A 17,799-nucleotide genomic window follows, 5' to 3' on the forward strand; every position below is an offset into this window, starting at 1 on the left:
TTTGATTTTTTTGTTTGCAATTCTGTAGTTTATAAGTATTTATTTTATAAAAATATTTTTAATCTACTCACTTTATTTTCCTTAAGAGCTCTTATTTTGTCCTCCAAGTCCTGCAGAATTCTGTCCTGCTCACAGAAAATGCTCAGCTTGACCTGAAAATAAAATCATTTAAATATTACATATAATAATTAAATTAACGTAATAATATTAAATTTCTAAAAAGAAGAAGAATAGTGTCCACTAACAATAACTTACCCCAACGAGCATAATAAATATGAACAATTAACAGTACAAATAGCCGAAACAATGTAAGAGGTTCCAAAGTGGTATTTGATACTTACATCAATATCACTTTCTGCAATCTTGACAGGTTTTGTACTTCGTTCTTTTAATGTGTCACGCCCTGTCACCTAAGAGGAAAAGTTTTTAAAGATCTGAGATATTTGTTTCAAACTAAAATGTAACTATGCTTCAGCAATGAAAAAAAAAAGTTTTGTTAAATATTCAAATTTATCAACAAATATAGACAAAATTTTGGATACAAGCCTTTTCAAAAATGCCACTATTTTTTCAGGGAGGTAATCAGAAAGGATTATTAGTTATATTAGGCTATTTAATTACTCTTAGCGTAGCTTAAAATTCTGTACAAAATAGCATAATCCCATCTGTCTATGATTACAACGGTCCTGTTCCTGAAAAAACTAACAGTTTTAACTGTTCACCTTTAATACCTTTCTTGAACCCAAAGGACCTGAATAGTTCCTTTAAATGTGTGATTGCAAGAATAACAGCATTAACTAATGACTAAAAATATATACCTTTCTGGCAACTATTTCATTCTACAAAGGACAGTCTCTTCCATAGTACAAGGTGAATTTTATTAAAGATAGACTGCTAAAAGAGTGCTAGGGTGGAATTTAAATGTAATTAATCTATTTTGACATGTTTATAATATACCAAATCTCTCATTCCATAAATCACTGCTTCCATATGCCATTTCTGGTGAGATTATCATCTTCTCACATAACGCAGTTTTTACATCAGTACAGAAACTATACTATATTATACTTCCAGCAATCTTAAAAGGAAGGTATGTCTATCCCCGTAGAAAAGTTTATTACTTCCACTGTTTCTATTCGACCCTTTTGGCAAATAAATAAGGCTAAGAGAATTGTCATATAGTATAGCTCACAAGTCACATAGGTTTTGTAAGCTTTAAAATCAAAAGACTAAATGTTACTCAATTAGAACACTTTTATATTTCATTAAAGCAAATACTATCTTACGAAAGAAATAGCTGGCATTCAGTATAGCACTCATATATATTGTATTCTTTCATACAGGCAAGGATTTATGAATAAATGTTCGCCTAATTATTGTATTCAATAATATAGAATCAAAAGGTTTTTTGTTGTTGTTGTTTGTGGTGGGTTTGTTTGGTTTTTCTTTTTTTTTTTAGTGGGAGAGAAGGGGCAGTTTGCTATTTGCTGACTCTGGTACAGATTTCAAACGACACGGTTTACTTATCAACCTACCCAGGTTCTACAGGATCACACTACCTTTCTTTAAAGTAATTGAATTTTACTGCAAATGTAAATAAACCTTTGATACAATCTCAGTTTCTCCTTTAATATGGTGCACGAAGTTTGACAGCTACAGATAATATTTGCAAAAAACCTACATTTAAGACAGAAGATTATGCTCATTTATGTTCAACGTCTCCTCTCCTCCAACTCTGGTCTCCATTCACATACTTATCATGGGATTTCACGTGGGGAAAGTTACACATTTGCTACTTCCCCACCACCAAAATCAAAAGCATTTACTACCTCTCAAAAGAAACATTTCCATTTTCAAATATTTTCATCTTCAATAGTGTTATGCTTTATCTAAGAAAAACCCGTCTTTTAAAGACATTAATGAAATTATTTAAATACTAACTCCTATGTATAACAGTAAGAAATAATTGCATATAAACAGAACTTTAGCATGTCCAAATATTAATTTTGCATATTTAATTACCTGCAAATTAACAGGATGCAAAAGCCTTTTTCAAAGCAATGAAATTAACACAAAGATACAGCCTACAGATTTGGGGGTTATTTAAAATTACATAATCACAACTGTAAAGATTTTGTTAATTTTCAAGCCGTGAACATGAGGACATAATGAAGATTCAGCATGCTTTCACATTTTCAGAACTACACATCGGAGTCACTACTTGACACAATCGTTTTCAAAACATGATAAAATGAAACCAAACACTGAGGTCAGCCATAACTTTGCATACAGACTCCAAAGTGCGGAGGTGGGAAGGAACCAAAAAGAAAAAAAAAAAAAAAAAAGGAAAAAAGGAAGAAAATCTTACAGAAAGCTCTACTGTTTACTCCAAGACACCTGTAAAAGCCAGAATATGTAAACATCGACTGCTAAGTGAAAAAGCAATGGGATGAGCGCATTTCAGATGCAAGCAGTCTTACATGTATACTGGAAAGTAACCCCTGTGCTGAGTTCTTCAGCACTTTGTAAATCATGTTGATCAGAGGTCCGTTATTTTCTATCTGTTTCAAACAAAAGTTTAGTAATAGCTTGTTATAGATCGAAAAAACAAAACCTTAGCACACAAAACTCCATGAGCAGCAGCAATCTCATGCTCTTCTTTCACACACATCCTCGAGGTTTAGAATCTATATAATCTCCCATTACAGAAGCTGTAACTGGCTACCTATCTATCTTGTTATATTTTGGATAGGTTGTCTTGAACTCTAAGACTTCTTTCCTTTCACAAAGCGCACACATAAACACACAACACAACCCAGGATTTATTCAGAGTTGTCCAGCTGCAGTTTAAGAAGTGCCAGGAATCACAGCAAGACATTTTCTGTTGTGTAATATACCATTAACACTCGCACCATGAGCTCTGTGCTGCTAACTTGAGCAGCCCAGTCAAGACCTTAGTGACCCAAGTCACTCCAATCACACTTACCACTACTCCCATAATAAATATTACCTGTGTGGCACAACCTAGCACTAGCAACCTCTTTCAACTGCAGCAGAAACAGAACAGCTTCAGATATTAGAGCGTGACTGCAGAAGAACGAAGCAGGACCACTGCTAAACCACTGAGAGGGCCCCAGATTTGCTTAAATTGGTTGCACGATTTATACCTAGCAGCACAAACTTTACTCTACTCCAGCAGGCCTTATTCATGAGTAGCATAAGCCCCTTGGGAATGTTTGGAAACTATTCTGAAGTGAGACCACCCGTCCCCATCCCTCCTGTAGGCTGCTTGCATTTGGTTTCATAGTCGTGAAAAGGGAAACTTCCTTCCCCGTTTCTGTTTCACCTAGAAGCTTGTAGGAAAATGTATTTTTCTACCCCTTACTATTCCTTACTGCTTTTCTAATACAGGATCGCACTTTTTCACCTCCATTTTTGGGATAAAAAAAGCTGTAACACATAACTGTGGAAATCCATTTGCAGAAAAGGCATAGTTATGCTATAGCATAGAGATACAACATTTCTTTCACGCCCTATATACCTCTGTTTAATGAGTGAAAAGGAATAGAGTCATTGGTTTATTCGTTTTCCTTTTTTAAATGTCAGAAGTATCTTGCTTGCAGGAGAAAAATACTGAAATTGATTAATATCTGTAAAGTACATCTATTTCATTCATACAACTGTCACGACAACGCACTATAATACTGAACAATACCACAATACCACTGTGGTATCAACATCAAAATATTTCTTAGATAATACTTTAAAGCTTTTAAATAATACTCAAAAATAGACTGATAAAGTAAGGATAAGAACAATGTTTCTCTGAAGACAAAACATCCGAGTTATGACAAATTACTAAATGCCATGTAACCAGTTACTGCAATCTGTTTTAATACTGTGGCATGAATTATGCAGTTAATTAAATGTTTAATCACTATTCCATGTTGAAGAGTTATATTTCAAAACCTCTAGGAAGAAATATCTTCAGAGATAATGGATGAAGTAAAAAAATGTTTAGCTTCAGTTCTAAAGTCTTTAATCCTATTTGAAATTGTTTAATCGGAGTGGAGCTAACTCAAAGCCCACTGAACTCAAAAGACAGACTTGAAATAAGAGGCATTATATCTAAGCCTTCAGTGTCTTAAATGCAAGATACCATGTATATTAACTGTGAATTTGCCATATTCCACCGTTACCAAATCAATATGTAATTTTCTTTGTTTCATCGAGCACTCTATTTTCCTCAAGCTGCTAAACAAAGTCTCTCTTCAGTAATTTATATTAAGCAGCAAAACACAAATTCAAGCAAAACAAAGATACCTACTCAATTTTCACATGGTCTCTTTAATCTCTCAGCACCCTGACCTGAATTTTACATTTTTGGACCACAACTGAAAGAGGGTTATTCTTCCAAGCTTGAGGATATTTAAGTGAGAAAGACATGACCACCTTGAAAAACCAGATCACTCTTACAGAACCACACTTGACACTTTGGCTGTCAAGATTTTTCATGAGGGAGTTCAAACTAACATTATCTTTTCACAGAAAGAGCAGGTTGCCCCCATACATTTTTCTTCCTGGCTACTTTTGGTAGGTGCTACGCAGGCTGCACCTGGGATACAGTTAATTTGGCACAGCCATGAACAAGGCCTGAAGGGAAACATGTCCAACTGATTTTAAATCTGTATATTTGTGATTATAACAGCTTATATATGCAATCATTTTCACTACGTATACCCCATATAGCATGTGATTCATAAAACGTCTAACATATTGCTCATATTTCCACTGATATATTTGGTTGTATATTCAGCCACTCAAACATCAAATGAAATTGAAATTCACGCAATAGTGGTCCAGGTAGCTTACTAGTGGCACATACACAATGCTCCCTTGGCATCAGGGAGAACCACAGGCATACAAACAGTAAGGATAATAAGGTGTCCCGTTTCACTCCACCTTGATTTGCAGAAACACCATATGATTTATATATGGTGAGACATGCTAAACAGCATGGAAAGCGGTAGACTGCTTCACTAAGCAAAATGATTATGCAGTTTGTTTGTTGTTTTTTTTCCTTCAAAACCTGGTATTAGTAAATCTAGATTTGCTTTTGAATTGCCAACTATCAGGTGTACCAGATACGGAAGGAATTTAGTTTAGATGGATGTTTTGATGCTCAGTACCGTATTTTGTTATTATTAGGAAATATTACATAATATTACACAAACATATTTGTGCATGGGTAAATAGATAGATTTTGTATCTCTTAGCCATAATAACATGAAAATAAATGAAAGGTGCCAATTAATCACCACATTTTCACCAAAAAAGAAGTAAGAGATTATAAATACAGGATATTTTAAAAACAAGGAAAAAGCTCAAGTAGATTTAAAGGGAAAAGCTGAACTGAAAGAACATCTTATTTTAACTTAGAGGAGTTGACTTCATATTGGTTCTAATGCTACAGCAAAAAAGCATTTTGAATCTATTTTTTAATCTGGTTTCTCTAAACCAACAAAATACCATTCATCTGGAGTACCAATAATACAAGTTCTACCTACAAACTGAAGCACCTGTATTTTCTGAGTTTGCACATTAGTTCTAAAGCCACTAATATGAACTCACTCAATATTTTAAGCACAAAAGTGATGGCAAAAGACACAGAGTTTCTGTCCCTGGACCCAAAGTGATTTGAAAACCTGAAGGAACAAAGACGATACATAAAAGATTGCTGAGTTAAAGATGATGGAAGTAGACTCTTATAAAGTCTTACCTTCAGATCCAAATACTCCAAGTCCTTTTTCAGCTGGATGTAAGTGTCATCAGCCTTGAGGTAATTACATGGAAAAAAAAAAAAAAACACATTATATTTGAAGGTTTGAAAAATAATTCAGAATACTTGGATTGGCTATGTATACAAAAATGATGAAAGAGGAACGAAAATAACAGAGTAGAAAGTACATGAAAAGCACATTTGCTCCACCAGCATATTGCTATTTACAGCTGAAAGATGGGCAAAATATTTCCTGAGTACATTACTACCTCATGCCCACCCTCTGAAGATATGGATTTGAATCCTCCAGATCTAATGAGGCACGTAACTACCTTAAACAATAGATTTTCAAAAGTTATTTTTTCAAGACCTTTTTCTGCTGACTATCCCTTCTTCAAAAAACTTACGGGGTTGTCCTCCAACACAATATGTCCCTTCGGGAGAAGACTTTACCTAACTGAATGTCAGATATAAATAGAAGCCTCTATGTATTGAATCATTAGAATACTTCTGAGCGGATTTCATATGCATGTTAAGATATGCATCCCTTTATTTAAGGAATATAAGAAATAAGCTTAATTAATAAAATACTGAATAAGATCTCACTTATGCGATTGGAGAATCCACTTCACTTGTTAAGTGATAGCATTCAACTTGGTCCCTGTTTCTCAGTGGCTAACTCCTAGCTGCTGTCAGCTTAATGTTATGGTTACATTCATCTAGCAACATCTTCATTAGAGTTACTTAATGAAAAGCGTGCACACAAGTCATAACAGAGTTATTTCTTCTTTTTTATTTTTTTGATATAAGAGGTATTTGCAATACGTAACAAAGTAAAACTTAACTGTTGCAAATTGATTTTGAATTAGCCAAAATTCCTACATTTTTTGCTGAAATTGTTATAATTTTATATCCTCCGTTCATTAAACTTCAGAATAAAAGAAATATACAACTATACCTTATTCAAGTTTTGAACCAATCAGAATGTGTATTTAAAGAAGAAAACGTTTTTTTGCCATAAAATCAATACATCACATTTGCATTTGTTCAGAGGTGTTCACTTACAATTATGTCCAATATCCCTGTAAATCTGGCTGAGGACTTGACTAGAAAGTATGCCCATTTTTAAGGAGAAATCCCTGTTATTATAGCCCACTTTAGTGAAATTGTTCTGTAGGTGAGGTTAAGTACAGAAAATAAACTTTTCCAAATTTAAAAATAAAAAGCCTTTAAGTTTAGGCCAATACAAAGCCTCCACCAATTACAAATGTTTTATCCCTATTTTTGCAGCTCTAATACAGGCCAAAGAGCTCAACAAGTACATTTGTTTCATCTCACATTAATGTTTCAAACATCAGTGCAATCAAGAGCACTGTTTGTTTTGTTTATGACTCAAGATGCCCACAAACTTTTATGAGCTAATGTTCACCTGCAGAACTGACACAGTTACAAGCTCGTATGAATGTACAAACTGGCTGATGCATTTCAACTTGCAGGTGACACAGCATGTAGAACAAGGAGCCAATCCCATCATGAAAGCAGCACAAAGAAATGGTTTTGCCTCAGAGTGAGCATAATCTTTTAACCCACATTTCTGAAGATGCAGCATTTTCAGAAATAATATAAACAGGAAGGACATGTAACACTTTGTAGCGTATGCACTGGCACCCTATAGCTTAAAATGCTTATCTCTTAGAGCGAGTACAGCGGCAAAGAAAAACTGCAAACAACCTGGGAATTGTAGAACTCCGAAGAATGGGCAAGAAAGCACAGACTTGAGCATGCCACTGACGAAGCATTTGCAGAGTCACAAAATGTCATACAGCACAGAAGAGCCAAGCAGCAGCTGACCTGATAGGTGGAATTAGTTGGCAAGTGCTGCAGCAATTGTGCGATTGTATAATTTCGTATACTAGCCAACTTAGCCTGATGTCTCCTTAATCGAATGAGAAGCAATGTTAGCTCTTCAGGCTGCAGGTATTTAGACACATTGTAAAGAGGAAATTAGCAGTCTTCAGGGAGAGTAACTGTAATTACATTTTTCACCTCAGTGCCCAGAAAACAGTTACTTGACATGATTAAGCAATTATTTCATTAACTCCACATTTGGTCAAATAAACATAATAAAAGCTGAATCCTGTAATAACAGACAGCTCACTCCCATTCACATTGCAAGTAACAGCAAAATTCCTACAGGCTTTATTATTCCTATAGGTTGGCTAAGATCAAGTTTCAGATTCAGGTTATGTTTAAACTAATAAAAATAACTGCAATGGAATAAGCAGAACTTTAAAAATTTACGATATTATGATGACAAAAAAGGAAAAGAAATTGTTCTTTCAACTTACCGACTTGCCATGCAAACTGGGTGCGCTCACAGTATGGGTCATGTAGCCCATAGCTGGCATGGAGCGTCGATCAATGTGAGCTGAGCTCTGTAAGAAGCCACAGGCAGAATTGTAAGGATTGTCTCAGGTGAGAGGTATGCTATACTTGAGGGGAAATTCAGAAGATATGCACCTCTGCCAGAAATTTTCTATTTGAATTCAAGCCATGCTTAGATCAGGGAACATTCATGGGCCAGCCAGATCCTTGAGGATTAAGAACTTATAAAAGAACAAACGCAACCAGCTTAGAACCTGTGATGCTGGACAGAGCAGTGGATTCTGGCAGCGCAAGATACTTCAGAAGCTTGTGCATAGTGCTTTTCAGCAAGTTAAAAAAAATATATTCATAAAATGTCTGTCTCGCACACAAACACACACACACACGTAATGTCTCCCAGAGAAAGGCTACTTGGCCGATGCCCTTAAATAGCAGGCTTGTACTCCAGACAGCAACAACTGTGAATGCCCTCCTTTAGCCATGGAACAGTTCTCCACCGCTAAGCTCCTGACATGAGTGACACCTTGTGGTAATGGGTCCCATTAATACCAGGTTTTATTAAATAATCATATTTGATACGCCTCTTTCTGCTTATAATATAAAAACCTACTTCACATCCATTCTTCCATCTTTTCCTCAATGCCAAACTCTTCGGCTTTCTTCAACACAGACTAAATGTCTGATGATTTATTTTTGTTCCTCTGAATTTTACTGTATGCTGTTTTGTTCTGCCCCCCCCTCCCCCCCCCTTAAGTGTAATCGAATAGAATTAAGTAAAGCATTCCAGGGAGGGAGAAGTATCACAGATTTCTGTAGACACATGCATTTAAATATAAAATGATGCTGTGGACTTACATGAACATGAATGTTTTTCTCCAGAAACGTCTATGAAAAAGTTTTACAGACAACGAAAATTTTGTTTTCATATATTGGTAAAACCAATAAGACATAAAAAAGTTTTATTCTGTGAGTAAAATTTATGCAGCTACATTACACAGGAAGGGAAGAGACTTCTGCACATTCCTTCATAAGGGATGTAATGCTGCTTCAACTTACACGTGGAGAAACCAATGCCTGGTATAACATAATCAGAAGTTAAAAAAATAGTAATAATTTTCAGTGCTGCACATCACCAGACTACTTCATTCTCTGACAGAATATTATAAATCTAGAGATGCCGAAAGACATCTGACAGTTACACAGCACATACTAGGAAAAATCTCAGCTGTGCATGAAGCTGGCATGCAAACTCAGTTCATGGTCCTGAACAGCCATGCTGTATGTGCATGTGCAAGACTCTGCAAATACTTTCCCCATCTGAGCCCACGGATGAAGTTAAAGAATTGGCTGAATACAGAGGCTTTCATTTCCACTTATTACGGTGTAAAAGCTACCAAGGCAAGTTCTACATTGATTCAATCCTGAATTTCCCTAATTTCCTCAGGCAAGGAGAGCCACATGGAGTACTGAGTTAGAAAACCTCTGCATAAGAGTTTAAAACAGTGACTACAATCAACTGCTCTGCAATTCTGCAGAAGGTTAAAGTTTCAGACCAAAACAATTTGACTTTGGTTAGCCCAGTGCTATCAACTCCACATAGGGCATAAACTATCAAGTGCATGAAACAGTACGATGCTTTTAGCCATAACTAAAAACTCAATCAGCTCCAAGACTAACTATACTAGCAAAAGGTTAAGAGAAAGTAGATATGGCAAACACTTAAGACCATGGCCATAAATATACAATCAAGGAAGAGTTCATCATGCTGTCTTTTATATTCTTGCCTACGTACTCTATAAATTAAAATTCTACAATTTGTATGTTTTATATACACACATGTAAACCTCCAGCTTTTGAACAAAAATATTCCAAATCCATGTGATGTGCCACAAATATTTTTTGTTTGGAAAGGCAAATTAATAAATCCGAAATGATCCCAAAGATATGAATTTTAGGAGAAAACTGCTCATTGTATTAACTTTTACAACTTGCATGATCTTTCATACACAAAGCAGGATGCAACGTAAATTACTAAATGAAATAATATATGATGCTACATGTAAAGTAGTTTGAAATTATTGTTATACTGCATACAAACCTTTACAGCATGACTTTGTATCTTCCTGGGTGATCCAGTGAAAGGGCTGTCTGCAGTCTGTCTCTCGTCAGATGGTTTAACTGTAAGCCTTTCTGCAGGGGTGTGTGGTCTCCTCGGGGGAAAGCTTTTCGGTGGCCCAGGTGGAGGAATATCAGATGGAGAGGGTGGAACGGATATTGATCGTGGAACATCCAATGAACTCTTTGACTTACCCCGATCCATAAAGTCCGAAGAGCCTACATACAGCGGGGCAGTGGGGCTGCCATGCTTAAATTGCTGTCTCTGCTGCCACTCATAGAGCTGCCAAACAGTTCCGTCCTTATTTGCTTTCCTCTCCTCCTGGGACATCTTCAAGTGGCTAACACGGTCTTGTGCATACTTGTAGTCACTCGGCAAATTGCGGTTTGGTGGTGGTGGTGAGCTCCCTGAAGGCTGCCTGGTATTCTTTGGCAAAGTGTGATAGTTTTCAGGAAAAGGTGGATTGGGGCCCTGACGTGTAAGAGTCTGATCAGAAGCAAGGCTGAAAAGGGACAGGGGGAAGGGTAAAAATTAAGCATATATTGATGAGTAAGAGTGGGTGATTAAAATAAAATAAAATAAAATATTCTAATAACATTAGCTACAGGAAACAACACACGGGAGTCCTTTAAAAAGAATTTACAGCAACATTAACAAAGTAATATTGATGAAACGTACCCTGCACAAAAATATTACATTGTATCCATGGTCTGATAATAGTACCATAAATAGAGGCTATTAATTTAGTGTCTGCCCTAGAATGGCCTACTAGAAATAATCTTAAGGGACAGCTGATTATCAGTACTTAGACCAAAAAGAGTGTGAAGAACACGAAGAAAGGCATCTTTGTTAGATTTAAAGAGCAATCCGTAAATTAATATGCATTTTTTCTGAAAGCTCGTTCACCACCAGGTGGTGCAGTTTGCGAAGAACAAATACACGCTCATTGCAAACAAATACCTTCAAGAAAGGGAGAAATCTCACCCACTGCAGAAGGAGTATCTTACACATTTTTTGCTTTGTTTACATGAACATAAAAATTACATCACACAGGGAAAGCCATGAAACTTTGATGCAATTGCCTAGGTACAAGTAGGTTGTAATTCCTCCGTGTATGAAGTAGGGAGAAACCTCCAGCTAAGACAACAGGCTTGAATCAAGTGGCACCTCCTACCACACTAGGTTTCAGACCCTTAGAAGTAATTTGTGTTATGTAAAAACAACCACTATGACAACATACCAATATCTAGAACAGGAAAGGAACAGCATCCCGAACGACTCAAATTAGTCCCTTATGAACTGTGGACACTTGCTTTTCTCAGAAATCAGGAGTAAAATGAACAGAAGTAGATGTCCTTGAGACTCTCCCTCTCTTAAATGATGAGGTATAATGAATATAAAAAGGAAAGCAGACAGTGAAGAGTGAAAAACAACAGCCTATGCCATATGATTATTTACCACAAAAGTCATTCAGGATCTGCAATGGTAAGCAACTATACAGAAGGTATTGTAGAGAGAGCACTTAATTGTTCAAAAGAAAACAAATACGATTATTGGAAACATGATGTCCATTCATGGCAACACACAGAAGCTAACAAAGACAAGTAAAGTCTCTTCCTATCCAACTCAGGAAGATTTCTACATGGTAGGAAAATAAGTATGTTTAACACTTTATTTGCAAGAAAGGAAATTCCTCAACGTGACATTATTTAGTTGGGAAAATATTAGGCTTACTTTCATCAGACTGATTTTTTTGTTAGTGTGAATAAACTGTGCAATCACTGTGTCTATCCAGGCTCTGAAATCAGCTCAAAGACAAATAATTTCTGGGCAGCTGCTGGCTGATGGTCCCAACCTTTAAATACTTAAAATTCCTTTCAAGCTGCCTTCCAAGCTCTAGATTTCTCTCAAAGGCTGAGATGAACCTTACTGAAGTAGCTACTCCCCTCTGCTGAGAGCAGAGAGGGTTTAAATGACTCCCCTGGACTGCAGTGCATCTAACAGTTAGTTGTTTAGGAGAGATGAATCTCCCAAGTGACTGACAGCTAACATTTACCAGTTAGCAAACAGTGCTGAGTGCTTTACAAAAAGACAAAGTAAAATACTTATTTGAAAGATCTAAATACCTATAAAAAGGGTGTAATGTCTGCAAATAATTATACAAACTACCGCTGTATTTGTGTGAGGCATCTAACTGAAAGAGCTCTTTCTTGTCATAATCAACTTGCTGGCAAGCACCGCGTCTTTATACACCTGAGCCAGGAGAAAAACTGTACTCATACTGTGTTCCAAATTTTAAAGGCTTCTACATCCTAAGAGGTTCTTTATTTGTAACATTTCAGGTGGAATAACCATGGAGCAACAAGAAATTGAGTGCTCCACTCATACTAACCAAAATCAAAAGGGAAAGCCTTTTGATCAAATGATCGTCTCTATTTTAAATGTCTATATCCTGAAATCAATAGCACAGCTGACAACTATCATATCACTTTTCTCTACCAGTTAAGTGCACTGCAACAACCTCAGCAGGTTGTGAGAAGGTGCCATTTAAAAGACTGAGCCATTTATCCTTGGAAAGGTAGCATGCAATTCATTCCAAATGCAAAGAATGCAACAGCATTTGTCAGGGGAAGACAAGAAAAACAAGGTCACCTGAGCTAGAACAGAACATAAAGAAAGTTCTTAAGGTAAGAAGAAAATAACTAAAATACATGTTAGGTTAGATTTTGGTTACAGCACTGCAGTTAACCCTTGAGAAGTTTCACTGCATACTTGGCAGCTGAGGGAGCTGCTTCTACCTGGAGCAAAGGCTGGCACCTGCAACAGAACTATCTTAACGCTACGCCTGATACATGTCTGAAGCTCGTTTACTGGCAAGAGTAATCAGGAAGAAAACAGCACTTCTTTAGGGATCAGTCAAGCCTGGTCACTGCCTCTATTTGTGATGTGAATAAACTCAACACAGGTTTTCTTAAACTCCAGGTATTCAGTTAGATAGTTTTCAATATTATTTTAGACTGATACTTCCATGCATGTAAAGAACTAACGTGCTAAGTATTTTTTTTCATTAAAGTTATATTCTTACAGGAAGCACGGACTGATATCCAAGGAAAAAATACAAATGTAAACTGTCTCTAGTATTCTAGAATATTAAATACTGAAAAGTATTAGAGCTTCATTAACAGTAATTCCAAAGGTAAGAAAGTAGAAGGGGCTTCCAAACAGAATTAGCAAGCCTTCAATTTCTCACTGTATCCGCGGTGACAAATGTTAGCTTCAATAACCATTAAAAAAAACAACTCCAAAATGTTTTTTTCCTCCTAAAAACCACGTTAGTGTCTCCCATTGTTCTACATTACAATAAGATTTTAGCAAATATGTAAGGTACTAACTCAGACAGTTACCCACATCTGAAAAACCCTCACACTCAGCAGAGAGCGCAGCTGCCTTTCCTGCCGCTTGACCCAAGGTGACACCAGACGCACATACCCATCCCTTCATTCTCTCAAACTGGTTCATAATCTGGTTGCACATTTTGAAAGTAAGGCAATTATGAGATTTTCAAATTACAAAAGCATCCCAGCATGCATTCCAGCTCCTGGTAAGATTTATGTAATTTTCAGGGACTGAAAAGGGAAAAGAGAATCCTGGAGACCCTGGGAACATCCTAGGACCTCTTAATTAATTAAATGAATATCCAGAGACCTTTCAATATGCAATGCACACATTGTGACTTCAAATGCAGTCATGGTATGTATAGAAGTGAATGGATGTTGGGAAGAGGAGCAGAAGAAAAAAAAACAGCATTCTTTATTTTTTTACTTTTAGGAGAAATGATTATGTTTACATTGTCTAGTTGTTTTTGAATAAGAGGTAACTGAGGGCTCCACTTCACTTTCTCTCTCCCTTGTGTTAGCAAATTTTAAAAGGTTTTAAGCATCTACAGTGATTAAAAACATTTTTTAAAAAAGTAGCACTTTAATCTCACCTTTTCTATTTGCAATGTAGTGACAACACTAAAGGAATTTGATTAGCCAATCCCATATTGACTTTCTCATGAGATAAACACCTGAAAAATACCATTCTGTACTGGGGAAGGAGAAAGCAAGTTTTGTAATATATTGTCTCTGTAAAATATTGTTCTAATTTGCACAAAGCATATTCCAAATGCATATTCCTTTAATTTATGAACATTCTGTTTGGCAGTCTATTTAAAGACGGGCCTGTTACTAACCTTTTTGTATCTCCTTTTTGGACTTTTACCCAGTGCTCCACTTGAGCCATATTACTTTTTCTTTGAATCTGTTTATCTGGATTTGTTCTGGGAACAAACCCTCTTTTATATGAGCTGGTACCATTCTGCTCCACTAGGCCAGCACTCATACTTAATGAACTAGGAAGCGTTCCATTCTTCTCAACAGGCAGAGGCTGAACTGCTTGAGACCGTGGTGCATTTGTTAAATCGGGAAATAATGAATCAACTTCTGTTAACGCATGCTTAGCCTTTCCCTTCTTAGTGTCCAGAGCTTCTTTTCTGAGGATATAACGCTCCTCCTCCTCTTTTTCTCTTCTTGTTTCTTCACGCTTATCATAACCAAGCATTTCAGCAGATTTTTGATAACTTTCTTTTGTATCTGTACTCTCTGACTTCACACACACTTTACAGGCATCCACATGATTGACTTGGGGAACAGCCTGCTGATCCAGTTTTTCATTTTCCCTGAAAAAAAAAAAGTGTTGGTAATGAACACTGCTTAATTGTCAGAAGTTGATGTGGTCTTGTTAATATTTTAGAAAAGATAGCTACAAAAGCACCTTCTCCAGGCTGTGATGAATCCAACTGAAGTATGCTAAGACAGATATGCTCACCAAAACTCGAGCTGTTATCACAGTCAGACAAAAGTTACCTTTACAGTGCTATCAAGTAAGCACAAATCATTTATATGCATCTGTAAAAATGACTGAAAATATTAAGACTGTATGAAAAGTGTTGAACTTTCATAATATTGTGTACATACAACTGTAAAAAAAAAAAAGTCATCTTCCAATCCTCGGAAGCACTGGAAGCCAAAAACCAGAAAATGAACTGCCAAGTGCACATTTCAAAGTCAAAAAAGTATTTCATATCTTCATAGATGTCCTAAGGACTAGTTATTTCTGGCCAAGAAAACAGAACAGCATCTACACTTGAGTCAATACAATCACTGTCTAGGGAATCTCTAACTTTGTAATTTTGCTATTCCTAAAAAACAAAATGAAAAAAGTTAAACCTACATTGCTCCTAACACATGCCATACACACTAGTTTACTAATTTGCCTTATCATCTAAATATTTGAAAAATTCCATATCAGAATTCTTGATATCAAACTTATCACGGTCCTAAGAGCTTTATGTTGCTTTTGACACATAACACACTTCATTTGCAATTTTGTTCATCTACTTATAGTCATAAGCTTCCGCACAAGACTTTTCTCTAACAATTTAATAGAATCATTGATCTGTGGGTAGTGCTTCATTTTCTCTGAAACTAAGTTCAGTTTCTTTAAAGTTTTATAGGAGGTGGATTCCAAGCAAGCACCACAAAAGAGTTATTTTATCTTCAGTCTATTTAGTGTCTCAAAGTGAATAGTCTACTAGGACCAAGGACACTATATCAATACATCTAACTTGCCAGGCTTCCTCGACTTTTTTTTTTCCAATTACTCCTATCCTTATAAAGAAGATAAAGAAGAACAAGTAACAGATTACATATTATTTGAAGTTAAAATTAAATCCAGAAAACCCTAACACAAAATCATACAGAATGCAAAAGTCTGGAAGAGATACAGAATCTCTGCTTGTATTAGATTAAATTCACCAGAAGCAAGCACTACAGCAAGACATTCTGAGAAATTGCACCATGACATTTTAATTCACAGAGCCCCAAGGGTTAAAAGCTGGGCTACCTCACAGTACAGAGACTTCTTTCACAAAGGGTTTTAGGGAAAGAATCACATTCCCAAAGTCAAACCGTCGAGAAGGCTACATCCAGTTTAATAAATAGGAATAACTGGAAGCACACGAAGGCACAGCTGAATTTGTTTGCTTCAAGCACTGGTTAAGAACAATGGACCAAAAGGACATCCTCCTTTTTTAACAGTGCTTTTTTCTACACCAAGGAAACGTAAAACTCCTACAAGTACTAAAGGCCACCAAAGTAAGCCAAAAATAAGCAGTTAATACATGTATAAATTAGTTGATATCTTTAACCATGCATTTGCAGTTTATCCAACGTTAACATTCTTCTCCTGCATAACAGCATTTGATCCTTGTTCTAAACATTCGTTTGAAACAACTCTTTACTCTTTTGTCATTTCCCTTATATTTACTTTCCTTAAGGCTGCCATTTGGCTGTTGCAGGTGCATGAATTTGCTCACAAAATTCGTAACCCTTTAACTGAATTTCCCTAAATATACACATATATATATAAATAAATCCGTGTCATTCAATGTGGGCATATAGTTTGTATGTGAAAACAAATACTGAACGCCAGCCTTTATTAATTGTTAACTAACTGATTTGCAACAGGAAGAAACCATTGCAGAAAGTAAATTAAACAGAACTATTTCTTTAAAACTGGAAAAAGTTTCATAGCACATGTTTACAAATATTGCTTTCAGAAATCATCATCATTCTGATTTTTAGCAGTATTTGTTTGTTTTTAAGCGAGGAATTGGTGTATTGAACTTGCCTCTTCAGTGAAGAGCGTGTTTGCATAAGAGCAGCTTGGTTCATAGCCCGGATCCAGCCATTCATATCCTCCTGGGTATCTGCACTGAAGTAGTATGTCCGCATCCCTGAATGCTCTGCCTGAGAGCCAATAACAGAATTCTTATTATAAATATATGCCCGCATTCCTGTATGAACAGCCTGTCACCAAAATAAAAAAACAGAAATAAAAGAAATAGTAATCAGACATCACTTCCATTTTCTTCCCAGAAAGCTTATTGCAACTTTTCCTGATATCTTAAAAATAAATCAATGAATAAAATTTTCAAGATTCTTTGACTGTTTCTTGAATTCAGGGTAAAATTATTATCCTGCCACATCTGGCAGTTGTGCAGCCAACTTCAACAGCACTCTAATTGTTACTGAAATTCTTCTACCTCTTTCTCTCACTTCTAAACTACAAATGCAGCGCTTCTGTTTTTCAGAGTAGGAATTTTCAGCTTTTCGTTTTCTCTTAGCTGATATGTTTCATTTACCATAAATACCACACAAAACAAATTAAAGTAATTCTCACTGAGACATGCGTAAGTGAGCGAATTTTCCCAGCTCGTTTCATAAAGCAATTTAGTCAGACAAAACACAGACAAAAACCTTACAATTCAAGCAATTAAAATGCTTACTTAAGAACTGATTATAATGCATGTTAAGATCTTTCAGTTAAAGCGTGCACTTGAGCATCTATATATTAGCTGCAAAATCACAAGTCTTACTGAGAGTTAGTAATACTGATGGAATTATCAAAGTGTCTA

The 17,799-nt window shown here is 36.1% G+C and overlaps 1 protein-coding gene across 20 annotated transcripts in view; it reads right to left on the reverse strand.

Annotated features, from left to right (window-relative positions):
* PLEKHA7 (pleckstrin homology domain containing A7) overlaps positions 1-17,799 on the reverse strand; it is a 149,422-nt gene that overhangs the window by 23,630 nt on the left and 107,993 nt on the right. For 16 of the 20 annotated variants that reach the window (XM_080595777.1, XM_080595773.1, XM_080595774.1 and 13 more), the window contains 7 exons: positions 17,013-17,191; positions 14,515-15,000; positions 10,263-10,782; positions 8,128-8,214; positions 5,780-5,833; positions 342-410; positions 72-152 (listed from right to left, as the gene is read on the reverse strand). In XM_080595777.1, the coding sequence (XP_080451903.1) occupies positions 72-152; positions 342-410; positions 5,780-5,833; positions 8,128-8,214; positions 10,263-10,782; positions 14,515-15,000; positions 17,013-17,191 (1,476 nt within the window). The remainder of the gene's footprint in view (positions 1-71; positions 153-341; positions 411-5,779; positions 5,834-8,127; positions 8,215-10,262; positions 10,783-14,514; positions 15,001-17,012; positions 17,192-17,799) is intronic. The other 4 variants (XM_080595778.1, XM_080595775.1, XM_080595765.1 and 1 more) reach the window with 1 other exon arrangement.

This window comes from Anser brachyrhynchus (genome assembly GCF_964034855.1).
Source record: "Anser brachyrhynchus genome assembly, chromosome: 5".
In the NCBI taxonomy this organism is placed as follows: Eukaryota; Metazoa; Chordata; class Aves; order Anseriformes; family Anatidae; genus Anser; species Anser brachyrhynchus.